General features: G+C 38.9%; 1 protein-coding gene across 1 annotated transcript; it reads left to right on the top strand.

Moving 5' to 3' along the window:
• The first annotated feature begins 653 nt into the window (after positions 1 to 653).
• On the top strand, positions 654 to 19,687 carry eif2s3.L (eukaryotic translation initiation factor 2 subunit gamma L homeolog). Its single transcript, XM_018246241.1, has 12 exons — positions 654 to 958; positions 5,163 to 5,226; positions 6,252 to 6,379; positions 7,949 to 8,070; positions 8,977 to 9,071; positions 12,165 to 12,323; positions 13,358 to 13,492; positions 15,267 to 15,361; positions 16,081 to 16,225; positions 17,224 to 17,393; positions 18,088 to 18,260; positions 19,323 to 19,687. The coding sequence occupies exons 1-12, from the start codon at positions 890 to 892 to the stop codon at positions 19,384 to 19,386; spliced, it is 1,419 nt and encodes a 472-aa protein (XP_018101730.1). The 5' UTR covers positions 654 to 889; the 3' UTR covers positions 19,387 to 19,687.
• The last annotated feature ends 1,216 nt before the right edge of the window (positions 19,688 to 20,903 follow it).

Below are 20,903 nucleotides of genomic sequence, written 5' to 3'. Positions count from 1 at the left end.
TTTATGATTTCTAGATGTTGGTAGGTATATTAAGGGTATGTCAGTGTGTACACTGCATAAAATGTCCACACTTTTTTTTATTACACTTTGACTTCTCCCAATTCTGAACTGCTTCAGGTCTCTGCACTCCATACACAGAAACCTGCCCCTGGAATAGTTTTATGTATAATGTTATTTTAAGCAACTTCCTAGTATATACTAGTGTCAATGGTTGTAAAATAGTTTAAAAAAATGCAATCCCCATTCAAAGCAGTGTGAGGCTGTTTATATTCTCTGCACTACTGGTTCTGTCTTCTGAAACAATGTAGCAGAAGCGACTGAATAAAAGACTTGGTTGGGGGGAGGGGGGCTGAGCTACTGCACTGTTTCAAGAGTTTGAAGCAGAGAACTGAAAGGATAAACAAGTACTGCTAATATTTGAACTGTTACATGAATGTATATATCTTTATTAATGTCTATATTATTCATTAGATCTTTGGGTGGAGATCCTCCTCCTCCACCACCACACTGAAAACAAAACAAATTGTCTCCCTAGCCTCTACACTGTAATACATGTATTGCATCAGACAGGGTACTTAGGCGGTCCTGCCAGCATGGGCTTCACACTATATAGGTAATACTTCCGGGAAGTCGGTAGAGCCAGACCAGTAACAGCAGAGACGAATGAATGAACACCAATCAGCCATCACTAGCCAAGCCTCTCTTAGCGCGTTTTCTCATAGGTATTTACACGAAAAACGACGCATCTGAATTCCAGCCAATCGCAAGTCCAGGTTCGTAAAAAAAGCGGAGCCAATTCGAGGCGTGGAACGCAGCGTGTGTCGGAAGCGGGCCTGCTGAACATTGCGGGGATTACCTGCTGACGGCCTTCAACTTCCTCTTCACCAAGATGGCGGGCGACGAGCCGGGAGTGACTCTGGGACAGCCCCATTTATCCAGACAGGACTTGGCCACCTTGGTGAGGTTTATGTTTTTTTAGTATCAGTCAAGACGTTGCTATTGTGGTCGCCGATTTTTGAATGCCTCATTCGCGAGTTTGAGGCTGTGTGTGAGGATGAGGTGGACTAAGTGACTGCGCCAAACTCCATGGCTTCTTGCCTTATGTCCTGGCCATGAGCTTTACAAGCAGTCGCTGGATACTTGGTGGTGGGAATTGCCCCGCATTCCAGTATTGGAACCATCTTACCCGTGTGCTACTTGTCCGAGCAGCTGCTTATCGCATGCGACTTGTGGCTTTTCTTACGGCAGACTTGTCCCCTTGTCCAGATGCTGTGTAACACCCTACAGCTGTAGCCCAAACTCCTAGTGTGGCTTCCTATTTTGTCTGTCACCAGCCAGTTCACTATACAGTACACAAAGCTTTTATATACAGTGTTTTTGCTTGTAAATAGTTCCTGCTGCTTCCTTGCTGATGTGATCTTTATTCCCAAGTGCTACCCCAACTTCCTAAAAGCTTTGTGATATAGGGGTTGCTAAGGAATACTGCAATTAAGCATCAGGCAGTTCACTTGTTTAAGTCGATGGAAAAGGGTTAGTTCTCCTTTAAATGTAGCATTTTGTTCAGTGATGCTATTCTGAGGATAATGGCAAGTTGAATTCTTGTCACCAGCAGAATATAGTGCCAATACCACTGCAAACCTGCCAGAAATCTTAATGGCAACTTCCTAGATATCTACTTTTTGTGATGTGTACTAGCTGGAGCCACGTCGTCTCGTCTCACTGTGTATTCGTATACTGCTGAGATGACAATAAAGTTTACTTTGTCTTTGAAAGGGTTCAGATATCTGCGTTTAAATGTATAGTTTTGGGCTGAAATCCACTGTTTGTGCAAAGTGAGAGGTGCTTGCCATCAGTGGCATAAATTGCAGTTGGTCTCAATTATTTACCATTTTGTTTAGCAGCTGTCCAGTTTGGAGTTTTAGCCACGATCTGGTTGCTGGCAACCAGTTTACCCTAGCAACCTGACAGTAGGTTGAATGAGAGGCTGAAACATGTTTAAAGAGGTGGTTCACCTGTAAGCTAACTTTAGTATGTTATTGAATGGCTAATTCTAAAAAACTTTTCAATTGGCTTTCGTTTTTATAGTTTGTGAACTATTTGCCGCCTTCTGACTCTTTCCAGCTTTCAAATGGGGGTCACTGACCCCATCTGAAAAACAAATGCTCTGTAAAGCTACACCTTTATTGTTATTACTACTTTTTATTACTCACCTCTCCTATTCCAGTCTCCTATTCAAACCAGTGCATTGTTGTTAGGGTACTTTGGACCCTAGCAACCAAATAGCAAACTGGAGAGCCGCTGAAGAAAAAGCTAAATAATTCAAAAACCACAGATATTCGAAAATGAAAACAAATTGCAAATTCTCTACATCATGCTAAATGTTAAATTAAAGGTGAACAACCCCTTTAATATGGTCTGAATAGAAAATTACATAATGAAAAGTAACAATAACATTATACCCTCTCTGGCAATAGTTTTGTTGGCTGCCAGGTGCAGTGACCCCTAACAACCAGATAACATTTTAAATTGTAAGCTAAGAAATCTAAAGGGAAACTATAAAACTATAAAAAGACCAATTAAAAAGTGGCGTAAAAGTAGACATTAAATTATATACATAAGGTTATACAGGTATAGTACCTGTTATCCAGAATGCTCAGGACCTGAAGTTTTCTGGACAACGCCTCTTTTGTAATTTGGATCTTCATACCTTAACTCTACTAGAATATCAAGTAAACATTAAATAAACCCATTCTCCTGGCTGTGCTGCCAATAAGGATTCATTATATCTAAGTTTGGATCAAACACAAGGTACTGCTTTATTATTAAAGACAAAAAGGAAATCCTTTAAAAAAAAAAAAAATTGGATTATTTGGAAAAAATTTAGATGGCCTTTCCGTAAACTTTCTGAATAACTGGTTTCCAGATAACATATCCCATACCTGTATTAAAAGTGAGCTGCCCCTTTACTGCTCAGTTGCATTTTTCAGAATTCGGGTGTTCAGTGTTCTCCCGGCCACATTTATTCGGTTGTCATCCAACTGTTTTTTTCTTCTGTAAGATGTCGGGATGTACACTTGCCTCACTTTTGACAACAGCCAGTGGGACTCTTTTAGGTAGGTTCCATTGTGGTAGCAAGGATGGGGCAGGAATTTGAGGTGCAATATATACATTTGCTTAATAGTCCGCTCCTTGTGCTTTACTCTTACGCACACTGTTGACTTGGGTCACTGTATATATAAAACCATTTGTTGTCACTCTGCAGTTTACTTCTATGAGAATTAGTAATGTTTTCTCAAATTTTGGATACATTAATTACTGTAACTGGGAATAAGACTGGAACTTGTTTTTAATCAACTTGTTTATGTATGTCCTGTGAGTGCTCTGGTTCTTTTGACATTACTTAGATCTATTGTAAAATATAAGGGTATTAGGTGTTACTAATGTATTCCATGACCAGTTAAATGCACGAGGACTTGATCCCACTGGGTTTTTTTTTTTAATACAAGGACTCAGAGGAGAGACTATTGGAGGATGTATTTGAGAATTCCTATGCATCTGTATTCTTTGTAGCTAATATGTAAATTAAAGGAGAAAGCACACCCCACACCCCTCATTACTCTCATTAATGTCCCTGTCTGTGTACCTGCTGTAAAAACTGCACGACTGGCAGGCCATCTAGCGCTGCTTCATCTCATCATCTGTGCTGTCCTCAACATGGAATATGTGCATCTGAAACTATGTCCCTATCTATTCAACTGCAAGAGCGACTGGTAGTGAACTCACACAGTGGAGAACCCAAAGCAGAACTAGATTGTGCCTTCCAACCCTGCATTTTTTAAAGCAGGCCAGCAGCTTATTGGCCTGTGTATGGGGCACTTGGGAATGCCTGTCTGATCGATAGCTGGCCAATTTCAAAATCCCACAGGAGGGTGGCCAAAGACACCAAGCAGCTTTACTCTTATATTCAAACGTGTGTGGGTACACAAATTTTTTTTTTTTTTTTTTATTTCGGAGAAGGTTGTATTTTAGCTTGACACATGTCAAGGTGAGGTCATCCAGTAAACTGACAAAAGCAATGTTTCTAGAACTGTGATGTCATCAATTTTGCTTCTCGGTGTGACCACTGAGGAGAAAAAAAATAAACTTTCTTTACTACCACTGTCTCTAGCTAAGCCTAAAAATACTGTAAGAACTACCTTTTGGGCAAGATTTACTTAATTTACTTTTTTTTTTCCACATAGTTTATATACCACTTAACAACAAAACTAAATCACCAGTAAATATTGGGCATATTTTTATGCAGACTGGAATTTAGGTTCAGCACAACGCATGAACCTGTTTCACTTGAGCAAAACTAGATCGATCGTTTGTTTGACATAAGTCCTCAAGTTAGTACTGAGTACTCTGCAGTCAGCAGATAAGCACAGATAGCATTCATTGGCCAGATGACTTGTCTGAATGAAACATATTGTACACACATGTTCATGCTATTAAATTTTCTTGTTAAAAAATCAATTATTTTAAAGGGACTGTTAAAGAAGATGTTTATCCTGTAAGTAAAACGCTGTAACACTGTTTTGGTACATATGATAGAGTGTAAGTGTGTTGAATAGTTGTTATTTAAGTTTTTTTTTTTTTACTGAAGTAGTGCAAACTATAATGGTAATATTCCTTACAAACTATATGATGGATTTAGATTAGTGATGTGCGGGTCGGGTAAAACCCGCACCCGAACCCTCTCTCCACCCGCGCCTGCCCGAGCCGGCATCCAGGTTCCTTTTATAGACCCGCCCATGACATAACAAAATGGGTGGGGCTAGCAGGTGCGCAGCTATAAAACCGGAAGTCGGCAGTCTAAGGTGGTGGGTGGGGAGAGCAGGAAGAAGAGCTCAACCCGGACTTGTATGCCACCCGCAAATGGGGGTGCGAGGTTGGCCCGAACCCGACCGACCCTGCGGGTCCCGCCGGTTTAGTGCCAGCGCCCACATCACTAGTTTAGATGTCTGTGGGAAGCAGAGCGCCCAAAAAATTTAGGTCTCCCCAAAAAATTTTATAGCGCCCAATGTGCCTTTGTTTTAAAGGTTATACTGTTTGGAAATTGTTCCTTTGCATGTAGATAAGAAATCCTCACTTTGATAAATCATTTCTCTCTCTTTTTCTAGAATGTTTCTAAACTGACACCGCTCTCGCCAGAAATCATCAGCCGGCAAGCCACAATTAATATAGGTAAAGCTGCATTATGTATTCATTTCACTGAAAGAATACCATATTTACATTTTCCCTAATACATTTGCTGTAACATTTAAAACATTTGCATGAAAGCATTAAAATGAACAGCCTTTGGAATCCATATTTGTGATGCCAAGTTTCTGGCTTACTTCATTTAAAGGAAAACAACGCACAATATTACTATATTTAACCTGTATTTATATTAATAAAGTGCCAAGACACTGAAAATGCAGATTTGCATACAAGAAAACAATAATTAATACAAGGGCTAAAGAAGGCCCTGCCCGAATGAGCTGACAATCTAAAACCACAGCCATTTAAAAATAAAGATCTGTGTCTCCAAAGATGCCCCAGTAGCTCCTCATCTTCTTTTCTGCTGATTCGCTGCACATGCTCTGTGCTGCTGTCACTTACTGAGGTTAGGGACCCACTCACCATATACAGTACACATAGAATAGAAATGTCACAATATAAGGCTTGAATTTGACGTGCAAAATGCCCCATAGGAGAAAGGCGAAAAGGCGACGGCAGCTTGAACTCCTCCGTGCGCTGAACCGGAAGTCAGCTTCGTACCGATAACCTAAGCTTTTTTCCAGTGTCTGCAGCTTAAATTCATGTTTCTATTCCTTCGGACAGCTTTGGGGGTAATGATGTGAGCATATATTTAAGCTGTATCGGTGAAAAGCTGCTGTCACATTTCTCCTATGGGGCACATTGAAAGTCAAATTCAAGCTAAAGATTTGAAAAAATCCAAGTGGGGAAGTAAGCCTTAGCTATTATTATAGCAGTATACTGTTCCTTTAATGAAGAGTACAGGCCAACTTTGCAGTGTTCTAATTCCTTCTCAGCTATGTATGCAAAAATATTCTTTTGTGCGCACATTTTAAACATGTGTGTGCAAGTCTGAATTAATACAGAATTTTATGTTTTCACACGCAATTCTTTGTGCGCACCACAATACTTTAGTTTTGTGCACCTAAAAGGAAATAATCACTTTAAGCTTGTTTTATTTCTGTTTTTAGGCACCATAGGTCATGTAGCCCATGGGAAATCAACTGTAGTCAAAGCAATATCTGGGGTTCACACTGTCCGGTTTAAAAATGAGCTGGAGAGAAATATTACCATCAAGCTGGGATATGCCAATGCCAAGGTGAGTTTAAAGGAATTGTTCAGTGTAAAAAGAAAAAGTAGCTAAATAGGCTGTGCAGTATAAAACATTTTTTTAATATAGTTACGGTAGACAAAATTGTAAAGTATAAAGGCTGCAGTGACTGGATGTTTAACATAATAGCCAGAACACTACTTCCTGCTTTTCAGCTCTCTAACTCTGAGTTAGTCAGTGACTATAAGGGGGGCCACATGGGACATAACTGTTCAGCGAGATTGCAATTGATTCTTAGCATGCAGCTCAGATTCAAAAGCAAACAGTTATGACATATGCCCCCCCTCAAATCACTGATTGGTTACTGCCTGGTAACCAATCAGTGGAAGCTAAGAGAGCTGCAAAGCAGGAAGTAGTGTTCTGACTTTTGTGTTAAGACATCTCGTCACTCCAGTCTTTATAGATTACGTTTTGCACAGCCTATCTATTTACCCAGTTTTTGTTTTTATACTGAACAGTTTCTTTAATGCCAACATCATTAATTTTGTGCTACAGCATTGATTTCAGTAGCTTATATAAGTCTACATATTCTATACTAAATAATTTCAAATCAATCTAGCTTGAAGTGACATAAAAAGAGTACAAGAACAGCATTTTCCAACTTTTTCTAAGCAGTGGTCCTTTTTTAAACAGTAGACATCACTTTTGTGGGCTGATGGATATTCCTAACCTACAATAGTCAAAAGAACCATTGACTATTAAATAACGGCAAATTTCTCAAAACTGCCCTTCATTGTTTCCCTCTAGATAAGCTGACGGTCTGGCAGGATGATAGCTTTACTTTATCAATATCCGTTTTTTGGTTTTTTTTCTTCTTTTTTTAAAGAAGTCTGACCAAACTAGAATCCACAATTGTACCATATGTATTATTAAAAAAGCTCGATTTTAATCAGAATGGGGACAAACTTTGAAAAATTGCCGGAAAATCCAAGCCGTCCGATTTTTATCCGTATATTTTTCCAGAAATGCTCTGTTCTTTTGAGGGTTCTTTTCCCCCTCTAAAACCCCAAATTTTAGGATTTTTGTCAGAAAAGTCCAAAATAGTCCGATTTTCGGGCTAATGCCAGTGCAGACCACAGAAAAGTCCAAATAGGATAGGGACCTCTCTCATTGACTTATATACGACCTTGATAGGTCTGAGATGCCGGATTTTCGAATTCAGACATTTTCCATGCTCGGGTTATAATAATTCTCAAAGAATTCAAGTTTTTTTGGATTCAGACTTTGATAAATAACCCCTTAATATGTAAAGCAACCTTTGCAGGTAGAGAAGTTGGTTAAAAGACATTTACTGTTGATACAAAGAGATTTTCGTTTGCAAATTAGGAATAGCATATTATGACTTTACAATGTATATGAAGTCTTTTTGCTTTTTAATGTTGCTAATCTCAGAGTCCCAGTATCTACTCTACTGCATCCAGATACAGATGCATGTTATCTATAGGAAATGCTGGTTTGTCTGCAGCATTTTTTGTCTTGGAGGACTGGAACAATGTGATGTAAAATTCTAGAAGTGGACCCATGTTACTGTTTAACTAATGATGAATACCATTTTAGATTTACCAACTTGATGATCCTAGCTGTTCTCGACCTGAATGCTATCGATCGTGTGGGAGCAGCACTCCAGATGAGTTTCCAACCGATATACCCAACACCAAGGGCAACTTTAAATTGGTCAGGTAATAAGAAACAGATCTTTTCTTTTGCTACACAGCCGCTTATTTATATAAACAATAGTAGTGTTTCTGAACAAACACAAGTAGTTTTACCAGTGCAGGGCAACACTGCATTATATTTGAATTATTTTAAAACACTTTAATTTTTTGATGTTACTGTTCCTTTAATGCTACTGGAATGTCCAGTGCAATTTCTGAAAAACGTAAACTCGGTATGGGATGCATATTTAATCTGCTGCTTATCTGTGTATATGATTGTAGCATATTTTTATGCTGGTACTACTATACTGCTGCCCATATTAACATATCTTTCTGCAACCAGTTGCAGATTGTCTCAGAATATCACACTCTACATCAGGGATCCCCAACATTTTTCACCTGTGAGCAACATTCAGATGTAAAAAGAGTTGGGGAGCAACACAAGCACGAAACATGTTCCTGGGTGGTGCCAAATAAGGGTTGTGATTGGCTATTGATAGCCCCTATGTGGACTGGCAACCTACAGGAGACTGGTAGGACACCTGGTTTTTATGCAACCAAAACTTGCCTCCAAGCCTGGAGTTCAAAAATAAGCACCTGCTTTGAGGCCACTGAGAGCAACATGTTGCTCACAATCCACTGGTTGGGGATCACTGCTCTACATCATACTCAACATTAATTTAAAGGTGAACAACCTATTTAACCACAACTAAGAGGTTGGTCTACCTGGAAGATGCATGACTTGTCCCAGTCTATTCTTAGACCAGACCAACTTTAGATATGATGGCCGTTCGGGATCAGACAGACTAAAATGTCATCATTAGAATGTGAAACTGGGCCCAACTTCAGTTGTGTAGTATATAAAATGCATTTTATAAGTATGGGGATGTTTAGCTGATATGCACACTTTTTTTTTTTCTTGCATGACAGACATGTTTCATTTGTCGATTGCCCAGGCCATGATATTTTGATGGCTACTATGTTAAACGGTGCAGCTGTCATGGATGCAGCTTTGTTGTTAATAGGTAAGTAATTAATACTTTAGAGTGATCTGATTTGAAAATTTGATCTGTGTAAGTACAAATACACAGTTGACATGGAGTAATTGGCATCGGCATTGGATAGTGTGTGGTCTGGCCAAGCTTTTGGATGGATAACCAGACAAGTTGCATCCTGTTCTGGGAAAACAGACAGATTTCAGTTTTAGGCAATTTTCTAATTTTGGCACTTGCCATGTGTGGTGAGCTTAAAAGACCACTATATATTCAAATACAATTAAATGCAGGGGCGTATCTACAGAAGAAGCAGACCTTGTGGTCTCGGGGTGGGCCTGTGTCGTCTTCTTCTGTTGGGGGGCCTGCGATGCACATGAAATTGTGGGTCACCCATATCTAATGCTATCTTGCTACAAGTTCCCCTGGCAGACTCACAAACTAAATGTCTAACTGAGCACTTCCCCCCAGTAGACTTATCAAATATAGGGGTTGAAATAAAACACACACACATTGATCATCATTAAACCAGAATAATATATTGTAAGAAAAGTAGTACAATACCGATTGAAGACAACGCAACGTCTAGCCGAGCTTCCCTTGGCAGACTTCTGAGAGGAACATCAGCTGGGGGACCCCGGGCCCAAATCAAATACAGCGACTCCCAGAGCACATCAATCGGCCAATGGTCCTTACAAGACCAATTATTCTACACAACACGTCTGCTTGTAGATGAAGTCCCGAAGCCCCCCCAGCTGAGCTCCTTTTTATATTGGTACAATAACAAAGTAATAGATCATTACACATAGACATATGAAATGGAAAAAAACATGTGAATGAAAATAATGCTGTGTATAATTGCTGTGTATTTTGATTATAACTATGTGAATAAGATATGAGCTTCCTCCTTAATAAACATATTTATATGTTTATGAGTCTATTACCTTAACTCCTACTATTCCCTGTTCTCCTGCTAATGACTGAATAACTTAACTCCAGTTGTTCCCTGGTCTCCTATTAATACTACTCCGGCTGTTCCTTGGTCTCCTGCTAATATCAGTACATCCATTTTACAACTAAGGAGCCATATTGAATGCACTTCCATACATGGCCTGCCATGTCACATTTGTATCACATATGCACTCTGCAGAAGAACCACGATTTATAGAATTGCGAGTCACCAACATTTTACACTGGGGGGTGGGAGCCTCGCCAAAAAAATTTGTAGGGGGCACAGACCACCTTAGTTACACCACTGATTGAATGCTTATAGTATTTGTTACCTGTATATATGAATTTGATTTACAGCTTAGTTCAGCTGTCCACACCACTCTGGACTGCTGGGCTGTTTCATTTTTTTATTTTTTTTTCCAATTAGGGATTATAGAAGGGCTGTGGGAGGTAGTAAAGAATTTTGTAGCCAGCATGAGAGACAGTGGCAGCATTCAGGGCAGTGTCTTTTCGGGAAGATATGTCGCCTGCCATTTTTTCCTGGCTGCGGGCAACAAATCTCTTGAAAATAACTCTCCATTGCCAATAACTGAAATTGCTGGTGTAATGCCCAATTTATCGCTAAATTGCCCAAAATTTGTATTGACCCTTTGGAATTTCCTTTGTAGTTTTGTTTATATTTTTTTTTTTTGTTATTTACCTCTGATCCTAGAATTAGTTAAGTTTTCTTGTTTTGCTTTGCACCCAGTCACTGTTTACTAGGGATGCACCGAATCCACTATTTTGGATTCGGCCGAACCCCTGAATCCTTCACTTAAGATTCGGCCCGAATACCAAACCGAATCCTAATTTGCATATGCAAAATATGGGGTGGGAAGGGGAAAACATTTTTTAATTCCTTGTTTTGTGACAAAAAGTCACACGATTTCCCTCCCCGCCCCTAATTTGCATATGCAAATTAGGATTTGGTTCGGCCGGGCAGAAGGATTCGGCCAAATCTGAATCCTGCTGAAAAAGGCCGAATCGTGGATTCGGTGCATCCCTACAGTTTACCAGGGTTTTGAGCTGGTACATAAATCCTTTGACTCCGACTCCTAAGTATATGGTACCCTAGACTTGGTTTCCTCTGATTTTAAAGGAAAAGTAACACCAAAAATTGAAATTGTATCAAAGTAATTAAAATATAACATAGTGTTACCTGCACTGGTAAAAGCTGTGGGTTTGCTTCAAAAATATACTATAGTTTATATTAACAAACTGCTGTGTAGCCATAGGGGCAGCCATTCAAGCTAGAAAAAAGAAAAACCACAGGTTACATAGCACATAACCAATAAAACGCCAGTGTATTGGACAGGGCTTATCTGCTCTGTGCAATATAACCTGTGCCTTTTCTCCTTTTTTCTGGCTTCATTGGCTGCCCCCATGGTTACACAGCAGCTCATTTATAGTAGTCTTTCTAAAGCAAACACACAGTTTTTCTCAGTGCATGCTAACAGTATTGTATATGTTAATTACTTTAAAAATGCTTTCATTTTTTGGTGTTACTGCTCTTTTAATATACTAATGTAATTTCCATGTTGATTGAAAGAAGTTGAGTACATAACATACAAGGCATTTTATCAAAAATATAAACCACATCTTGTGGTAATTCTAAACCAAACTGAAAGTAAAACTACATAAACCAAACACAAATGGAAAACCTAAAACAACTTATATATTAATTAAACCTGTCATAAAGCTGTAGAATAGATGTTAAATACAATTCAAACTTAACTAAAGTGTTGTTCTTAGAAACAGAATTGCTTCTGCCATATTCTCCTTCATAGAAGCTCTTAAATCTGATTTGATTCTTTTCACTGCTTGTATATAAAGTTATTGGGAGTTGGTACATTTTTGGCGACTGACTCCAGATACCCAAAATTGCTTCTGACTCCACAGCTGCTGCTTACAGTATATAATGAATGTTGTAAAAGCGCTGTACTTCTGAGATCCAGTGAAGATTTTAAGTGGTACTGTCCAAATACCTTAAGGATTCTAAAGATAAAATAATTATTTAGACTGACTAGATGCAATAGTTAATTCTTATTATATTGCTGCAAATACTCTTTCAAACATTCTGCTTTATTTTTATTATTTACCCTGAGATATTACTTTACTAAATGTCTTTCTCTATAGCTGGCAATGAGTCCTGTCCACAGCCTCAGACATCAGAACATCTGGCTGCTATAGAAATCATGAAATTAAAACACATTCTAATTTTACAAAACAAGATTGATTTGGTAAAAGAAAGTCAAGCAAAAGAACAATATGAGCAGATACTTGCGTTTGTACAAGGTAAGACTAAATCTTTCATATTTCCTTTTATTAGGGTATAGGATCTTTTTTATGGGATGCTTGGGACCTGGGGTTTCTGGATGTGGCATCTTTCTGTAATTGGGATCACTCTACCTTGAAATCTGCTAAAAAATCATTTATTCTTTAAATAAACCCAGGCGAAATTGACCGGCAAATTCCCATTCATGACACAACATGTATTTCTAACTTTACAACTTCCCCACTTTGTAACAAGTGCAATCAAAAAAATGCCTGACAACGATAAAGCCAGCCCACTTAACCAAATCTGGAAAAACAAACAAACAAAACAAACCACTTCACAAATATATCAAACAATTAGAACATTAATTGACATAGACAACGAACAAAGGCTGGGCTTTGCATGGACTACAGACATCCCAAACGCCACAACCTCTGAAATCTTAAAACAACACACGAAAATTATGAAGCTACTTCCAGTCAGTAGATATCAAGAAATGGCTCTACAAATACTTCACAATTCTTACTTAACTCCAATTAGGAGATGTAAAATGGGAAATTCCCTAAACTGCACCGTTGCAGTCCCCCTAAATGTCCTGTTTGCTGTACTTTGTTCTTAAAAGCAGATTGTGCAGTTGAAGTCAAGTCTTGAGCGGCTTCATCTGTATAAATCACAGAGAAGGGAACCTGAAGTGATGGGAGATGGTGCCCTCCCACCCCACTGCACTACTCTGCTTTTTAGAGCATGGAACAGCAAACATGCACGTTGAGGGGGGTCCCCAGAGGTGGAGTTTGGGAGAGCTGCCAAGGTTTTTCCATCACCTATTTGACTGTTCCAACTCCATTGCCTTGCCAACCCAAATCACTCTCTATTGCATTACGAGTTCTACCATTTTATTTTTTAAATCCAATAATTTAACATGTCTACCACTTTTTAAAATTTGTACAATTATCCATTTCTCACAATCTGCAAATATGTTCTTTCTAGGTAGAGCAACTAGCCCTTTAAAATATATCTAACTCAACTCCTCTAAATCAACTTTGCATTGTAACAGGCACAGTGGCAGAAGGAGCACCTATCATTCCAATCTCTGCTCAGCTAAAGTACAATATTGAAGTAGTTTGCGAATACATAGTAAAGAAAATCCCTGTGCCTCCACGAGACTTCATTTCTGAGCCGAGGCTCATTGGTAAGTAGCCTCAATAACATTTTATACTAAATTGTATCCAATATTATGTAGTAAACTGTTTGTTCCCCTTGAACACACTAAAACAATAAAGGAAATATAGAAAGGGGAAATGCAAACCATCAAAATACATAAAAATGTAAGGACCATTCTCAGTGTCTCCCACTGTATAGCTTATGGTATATTCAGTCAGCAGTTAATTGGTTACATTTTAGATGTAGCCTTCTAAAATGTTCTGGCTATATTTATATATTTTTATTTTAAACAACGCAGAGCATAAATACCCTTATTAAAAGCACATGTTTATCACATAATTACTCCCTTTGATTATGTTTCTCTTATATTAGAGATCTAAATTTCATATATTTAGAAGCACCGGCCAGTCTGGAGATTGGAAATGCTACGTAACGAATTTCCATTTGGTAATCACCTGACTAATTAGTGCACCGATAGTTAAAGGATAAATGTTGTCCTAAAATATTTTCCCAATCGATGGTGCGGGCTACCAGAGCTTGCACTCTGGTTGGGGCTAACACTAGTCTCTTAAAAAAAAAAAAAAAAAAAAAAATAATAATAAATTGGCCCCACCAGTGCGGCTGTCCTAGTGCTGGTGGGGGTCAATTTTTTTTTTTTTTAAATACTACTGTTCTTTTAGCCTGCACCTTTGGTGAGGGAAAATATTTTAGGTTGACAGGCGCCCTTTAAAGGGTTTACCATCAAAGTCCATGAATAGGACAAATGTCTTTGTGATGTAGGCACATACTGTGATACAAGAATTTTGGCAACTTTTAACAGTCACTAGCTCTGCTTAATATACTTACACCCAGTCTGTGCCTATTAGGTGTAACAGGAACTATGAACATGCACACATACAGTGGCAAGCTGGCAGCTTGAACACGTAACTTTTAGGGGGAATTGGTCAATGGTGAGCAGGCAGCATAGGAAAAAGGAGCATAAAGACAGGGACACGTAGCTTCTTCAAGGAAAACACACGTTTATTTTCCCACTTTGCACCAACACAGTGTATTGTCAACAGACACAGGGGTGACCATTTTATCATTCAAACAAATAATAAAATAAAAACCTAGCCCATTGGGCACTACCTTCACACCTTGAAGCAGTCCCTGACTAGGCTGGGCCCCTTGTGGACAACCAGCAAACAAAACAATTGTTGTGGCTCACCCCTGTACTCACAGTCTTGGAGTGAACTCTTAAGCCTCCTGGCTTTTCTTCAATATCCCACACAGACAACAAATCTGGCTCTTAGTCACAGCCACGGGGTCCCTCTGCTTCATGCAGGATCAGGCGGCACTCCCAGCTCCTCTGGGAGTTCCTAACACAGCCAGGTCTCCTACCTGCTGTGCCCTGATGAGAGACACACTCTCCCATTCTAATTAACTTTAAATAGCCTTTCCACAGGACAGCTTTCCTGGGGAAGGTGAACTCCAATCTCTGGACTGGATCTGCGGAATGGAGTCCCTGGTTACTAAAGTCTTTAAGCAGAGCGCTTATTCTGTTTCATAACTCCCTTCCTGGAGCCTAACTCAGTACCTTGGGCGAAATTAAAGGCTAGAGTGACCTTTTTCCTCCTTTTCCTAGTCACTCTACCACAATACTTAATTATATATCTACAATTGTTCCATAATGCCTGCCCATTAAACATTACCCCTATGTGCTATGGACCTTTAGGCTCATAGTCGGGCCGACTTCTCCATTTGTGGGTCTACTTCTAACATGATTCTTATTGCCAATGGTTGATATATCATTTTTTTTCAAGTCATTAGATCTTTTGATGTCAACAAACCAGGATGTGAAGTTGATGACCTTAAAGGTGGTGTGGCTGGTGGCAGTATTCTTAAAGGGGTATTAAAGGTAAGGACATTTTGCATCAGTGCTGCTGTTGCCATCTTGCTACTATTTTTTTTTACTAATCTGCACAGAAACCAGAGGCTTATAGTTTTTTTTCTAATTTGATATTTGACATTCTCCCCATTATAGAAAAGTTTTTTAAAAAGGCAGATCTAAGGTAGATTCATTGATAAATGCAATTAATCGTACATTTAAACACAATAATGGCATAGTATGTGCAATCCTGCAGCAATGGTAAGTCCTAGCAATTTTGTTGTTTTATGATGGCCTTTTGAATGGGAGGGTATGGGTATAATACATCTGATTTGCTTAAAGGACCAATAATGTCAAATAACGTTTTATACAGTCCTGTAGAGAATGCCATGTGACCCCCTGTTTATCTACCAGTGTAGAGTTTATCTGCTGTGTAACCTGTGCCTTTTCATCCTTTTTGGCTTCCCTATGAGAGCTAGCTCTACAGTTTGCAAATCTCTGCTCTGTTGGATGTATTAAAGGCAATAGAGACTTCTTTATTGACAACACTTTTCCTTTGTAAACTCAATTGTAATAAAGACATATTAGAAAAATAAAATAAGTAAAACCCAGCAATATGCATTTTTAAATTCAATAAAGAGAAATAAATGGCCTCTTAATTGTTGGCAGGAAACCATAGTTATGTATGGTTTGAACTAATCTTTCTTTTTATCTTCTCAATGAGTTGACATCTGTTCACTTCTACACAGGTGGGTCAGGAAATCGAAGTTCGGCCTGGTATTGTCTCAAAAGACAGTGAAGGAAAACTCATGTGCAAGCCAATTTTTTCCAAAATTGTGTCTTTGTTTGCAGAACACAATGATCTACAATATGCTGCTCCTGGGGGCCTTATAGGTAAGACATATTGTTGCCTATGCCTTATATATGTTAAAATATTGTCATTGGGTCACTATTCCTAATTCTTTTCAGTGGGAGAAAATCTCTACCAAAATGTTTTGTTTACTATAGGCCTTCATCAGTCCCTTAAAAATTTTTTAAACTGTTGCAAATTCCTACATACGAAAATGCCAGTTGTATATAGAAAGGGAAATACATTGCATTTGAAAGCCCGGGACTGAGCACAATGGGGCTTTGAGCAAGCCATCTGGGTATGGCTCACGCTACCAGCTATAAAATATATGGTACAGGTATGGGACCTGTTATCCAGAATGCTCAGGACCTGGGGTTTTCCGGATAGTGTATCTTTTCGTAAGTTGGATCTTCATACCTTTAAGTCTACTAGAAAATTATGTAAACATTAAATAAACCCAATAGGCTGATTTAGCTTTCAATAAGGATTAATTATATCTTAGTTTGGATCAAGTACATGGTACTGTTTTATTATTACAGAGAAGAAGGAAATTATTTTAAAAAATTTTGATTAAATTATTATAATGCACTCCATGGGAAATAGCCTTTCCGTAATTGGGAGCTTTCTGCATAATGGGTTGCCAGATAAGGGATCCCATACCTGTATTCTTAAAGAAAATTATTTCTGCGTCCGTATTAGTGATGAGCAAATCTGTGTCGTTTGACTTTGCTAAAAAATTTGCTTAATGGAGAAGATTCAGAGAACACGTTTAACTCAATGGCTGTTGTTTCGCGGTGACGCGCAACTTTATTTTGGCACACAATACATTGGAGTCTATGGGCATTTTTTTTCTGTAAAACTGGCACTAATCATTATGCCCAACTGTGTTAAATGCATACTAATAATACTATTAGTTGTATCGGACATTGCATGCGTTACATTTACAATTTTCATTTCCCTGGATGAATAGTACTGTATGTCACACTGGTGCAAATTGAGCACCCCCTTACTTTTCTTCTCTCTTGCTTTCATTTGGAATAAGGTGTTGGTACCAAGATTGATCCAACTTTGTGCCGTGCTGATCGTATGGTGGGTCAGGTTTTAGGAGCAGTTGGTGCTCTTCCTGAAATTTTCACAGAGCTGGAAATCTCCTACTTCCTTTTGCGGCGACTTCTTGGTGTGCGCATTGAGGGGGATAAGAAGGCTGCAAAGGTCAGCAACCAAATCCCACATTAATCTTTTTTTTCTTTTGTTCCTTACTGTTTGGTGCCCCCTAAACTGTTTGTTTAAGCTTGTAGAAACTTTAGGAGTGCAGAAGTACTCTATGCCATGTGATGGCTACTTATTTTTCTGTGAAATACAAAAATAATGATAGTAATTGCATGGATTATGGGGCAGTACAGCTTTGTTCCACACAAGACCAATAAACAACTTGTGTGTGAATAGTTAAGACCCTACTGACTGCATACTTAAGGGCCCTTACTCACGGGTGTTTGAAGCTGCGGTCCCATGTGTTCCGGTTTTATGCGTTCTGAATACTTTTCAATGCGGCTGTACTTACACAGACGCATGTAAGTGGCGAACGTGCGTTTGGCGCTTACATGCGTCTGTGTGAGTACAGCCGCATTGAAAAGAATTCGGTGCGTCTACTCCTGCGGCTGAACGCATAGAACCGGAACGCAGCTTCAAATGCCCGTGAGTAAGGGCCCTAACTGTGTATAGTCATAGATGGGCAACCACCGCTTTATTCCAATTTGTATAATGAACACTTTATCTCCTTCCTCTGTGGTAAAGGACTAAATTTACTTTTACTTTTTGCCAGAAGGTATACGATGGGTTTTGATGCTTCTTTTTGAATTGCTTAAGATGCTGCTGTTTTATGGAATGCATTTATATTGTATTTTAGGTACAAAAGCTATCTAAGAATGAGGTTCTGATGGTCAACATTGGTTCTTTGTCCACTGGTGGTCGTGTTAATGCAGTCAAAGCTGACTTGGCAAAAATTGTTCTGACAAATCCAGTGTGCACAGAAGTAGGAGAGAAAATTGCCCTTAGCCGAAGAGTGGAAAAACACTGGCGGTAAGACTTGTTTTTAAACATTCCACATTTTAAGTACTTGTGATTTTTATCAGAGCTGTGGAGTCAGAATGGGGAGCAATTAAGTACCCTTTGTTGTAAAATATGAGGATATTGGAAGTCACCTTGGAGTTCCATAACCTGTATAAAAGCCTTTGGCCTCGTGCTTTTATATGGTCATGGAACTCCTCAGTGGCTTCTAATATCCTTATATTTTACAATAGGGGGTATTTTATTCACTATATAATAAACTGTTAGCATGCACTGGTAAAAGCTGTATGTTTGCTTCAGAAAGACAAATATAGTTTATATAAACAAGCTACTGTGTAGCCATGGGGGCAGTCATTGAAGCTGCTGGGAAAAAAAGGAGAAAGGGCAGTTTACATTGCACATAATAGATAAGCTGCGTCCGATACAATGGTGTTTTATCTATCTGCTTCTACAGCTGAACTCTAGTCCTGATTGATGGTTAGGGCAGAACAGAGTCCATCTGTTGGATTCTTTAGACAGGCTTAATGGCACATCTATCTAACTCTTGCATCAATCCCTTTGTGGTCCCTTTAAATCAGGGATCCCCAACTTTTTTTTACCCATGAGCCACATTCAAATGTAAAAAAAGTTGGTGAGCATCATAAGCACGCAAAAAGGTCCCAGGGTTGCAAAAATACAGGCTGTAATTGGCTATTGGTAGCCCCTACGTGGACTGGCAGCCTACAGAAGGAGAAAAGGTCAAATATCAAATTACAAATTCAAATCCAGGGATTTCAAAGGAGAAAAAGTCAAATATCAAATTACAAATTCGAGCCTACAGAAGGCATTGTTTGGTGGAACGCATGCTTTATATGCAACTAAAGCTTTCCTTCAAGCCAGAAATTCAAAAATAAACACCTGCTTTGAGACCGCTTTAACCAAAGGGTTAAAAAAAATGCTTAGATGCTCTTTAAAAAAAAAAAAAACTTCAAAATCTGCAAATGTATTTTCCTGATTGTATTTCTGTTTTGTGTATCTAAACTGTATCGTAATCATTTTAGTAATGTTCCTTTATTTATTTTATTTTTTTTCCAGTTTGATTGGATGGGGCCAGATTAGACGAGGTGTGACAATCAAGCCAACAATAGATGATGACTAGACGTCAGCAGACACCAGCATTGTCAAACGTTTTTAGAAGAAACATGCCCTATACGTATTCAGGAATTGGATTAACGAAATCACTGCAGCAAGACATTTACATTCATGGTCCCATTTTCTAATTTATAATCGAGTTGTTCTCAGCCTGAGAATTGCTCTTCGCTTTCTACAAATGCCTTTTGGCATGTAACTCCTCAATTAGTATGTTTTTGTTAAAGAGTAACCTTCTCCCTGAAGTGCCCATCGACTTCAGGACCTCACCCATAAATAAATGTCATTAAAATAAACTTTAAAAGACCAAACCATTCTCCATGTTTTTTTTTTTTAATTTTTTATCCAGTTTGGACTAAAGTATATAAATGTAAGCAGGTTAAAGGGGAACTATCACCCAAAAAATGATTCTTATTTTATCATGTTAGTCAAACAAAAGGAACTTTAATTACACTATATAAATTATTTGAATCGTGTTTCCTTCCATCTGGGAATTCATAATTATAGCAAGCAGGCAGGAGCCATTTTGTGGACACTGTTATTAAAGAAAGCCTTGTATCATCTCAGAATCTTGTTTGTGCACCAGAATGGGGGACCTGATGTTCATCCCCATGCCCTGGTTACATAATTAAATGGTAAAGAGAGAGAAGGAATGTGGGGAGGGCAGTACAAGTAACTGCCTGGCCTGCATCTATGCCTTAGGCGGACACTCCATCTTAAAAAAATTAGCAGAACATGTAGTGCTGATTTCCAAAGTGTCTCCGGAAGCAATGTCAGCACTAAGCATAGGAATTTGACTATATTGGAAAACTGGGCAGCAAACTGTAAAATGAGGTTCAGTGTTGATAAGTGTAAGGTTATACTCGTTGGTAGAAATAACATTAATGTATTATTTATGGGTCTATTTATCATGCTGTGTAAAAAGTGGAGTGAAACATCACTGGTGATGTTGCTCATAGCAACTAATCAGATCTTTGCTTTTGTTTTCTAACAGTTAAAATTTAATTGCTGATTGGTTGCTCTGGGAACTGGTATTGCTTCACTCCACTTTTTACGTAGCATGATAAATAGGCTCCTAAATGGTAGTGTATTGGAGGGGCCTCTTTAATTCAGAAGGATTTGGGAAGTCTTGAGGAAAATGAGCTGTGTAAAGGTGGCCCATACACGGGCAGATAAAGCTGCCGATATCGGTCGTTTTGATCAATTTGACCGCTCATCTGCCCGTGTGTGGTGCTTCTGACGGGCCTTCCCAGATCCATATCTGGCCACGATATCGATCGGGAAGGTTTGATTTTTACCCGGCTGACCCTTGGCGTATCGTAATCCAATCGCTCGACCATACAGCAGAACTTTCGGATTACCCCCAATATAGCCATGCCGTTAGTGGCATATCGGGGAAAGAGATCCGTTTGGCGAAGTTGCCAAATGAGCGAATCTTTGAAGTCTATGGCCAGCTTAACTGAGGATATAATGAGCTGGAGAGAGTGCAGAGATGTGCAGCTAAACTGGAAAAAGGGATGGAGGATT

This window comes from Xenopus laevis, chromosome 2L, assembly GCF_017654675.1.
Source record: "Xenopus laevis strain J_2021 chromosome 2L, Xenopus_laevis_v10.1, whole genome shotgun sequence".
NCBI classification, from domain to species: domain Eukaryota; kingdom Metazoa; phylum Chordata; class Amphibia; order Anura; family Pipidae; genus Xenopus; species Xenopus laevis.
Note: the sequence above shows the minus strand (reverse complement) of the source record. Positions and strands in the feature narration are given on the sequence as shown.

Excerpts from the sequence above, each read along its gene's own strand:
- eif2s3.L (XM_018246241.1), top strand. The coding sequence starts at position 890 with ATGGCGGGCGACGAGCCGGGAGTGACTCTGGGACAGCCCCATTTATCC. Across the intron at positions 6,380-7,948 it reads TGGGATATGCCAATGCCAAG|ATTTACCAACTTGATGATCC; the intron begins GTGAGTTTAAAG and ends ATACCATTTTAG. Across the intron at positions 13,493-15,266 it reads TTCTGAGCCGAGGCTCATTG|TCATTAGATCTTTTGATGTC; the intron begins GTAAGTAGCCTC and ends TTTTTTTTCAAG.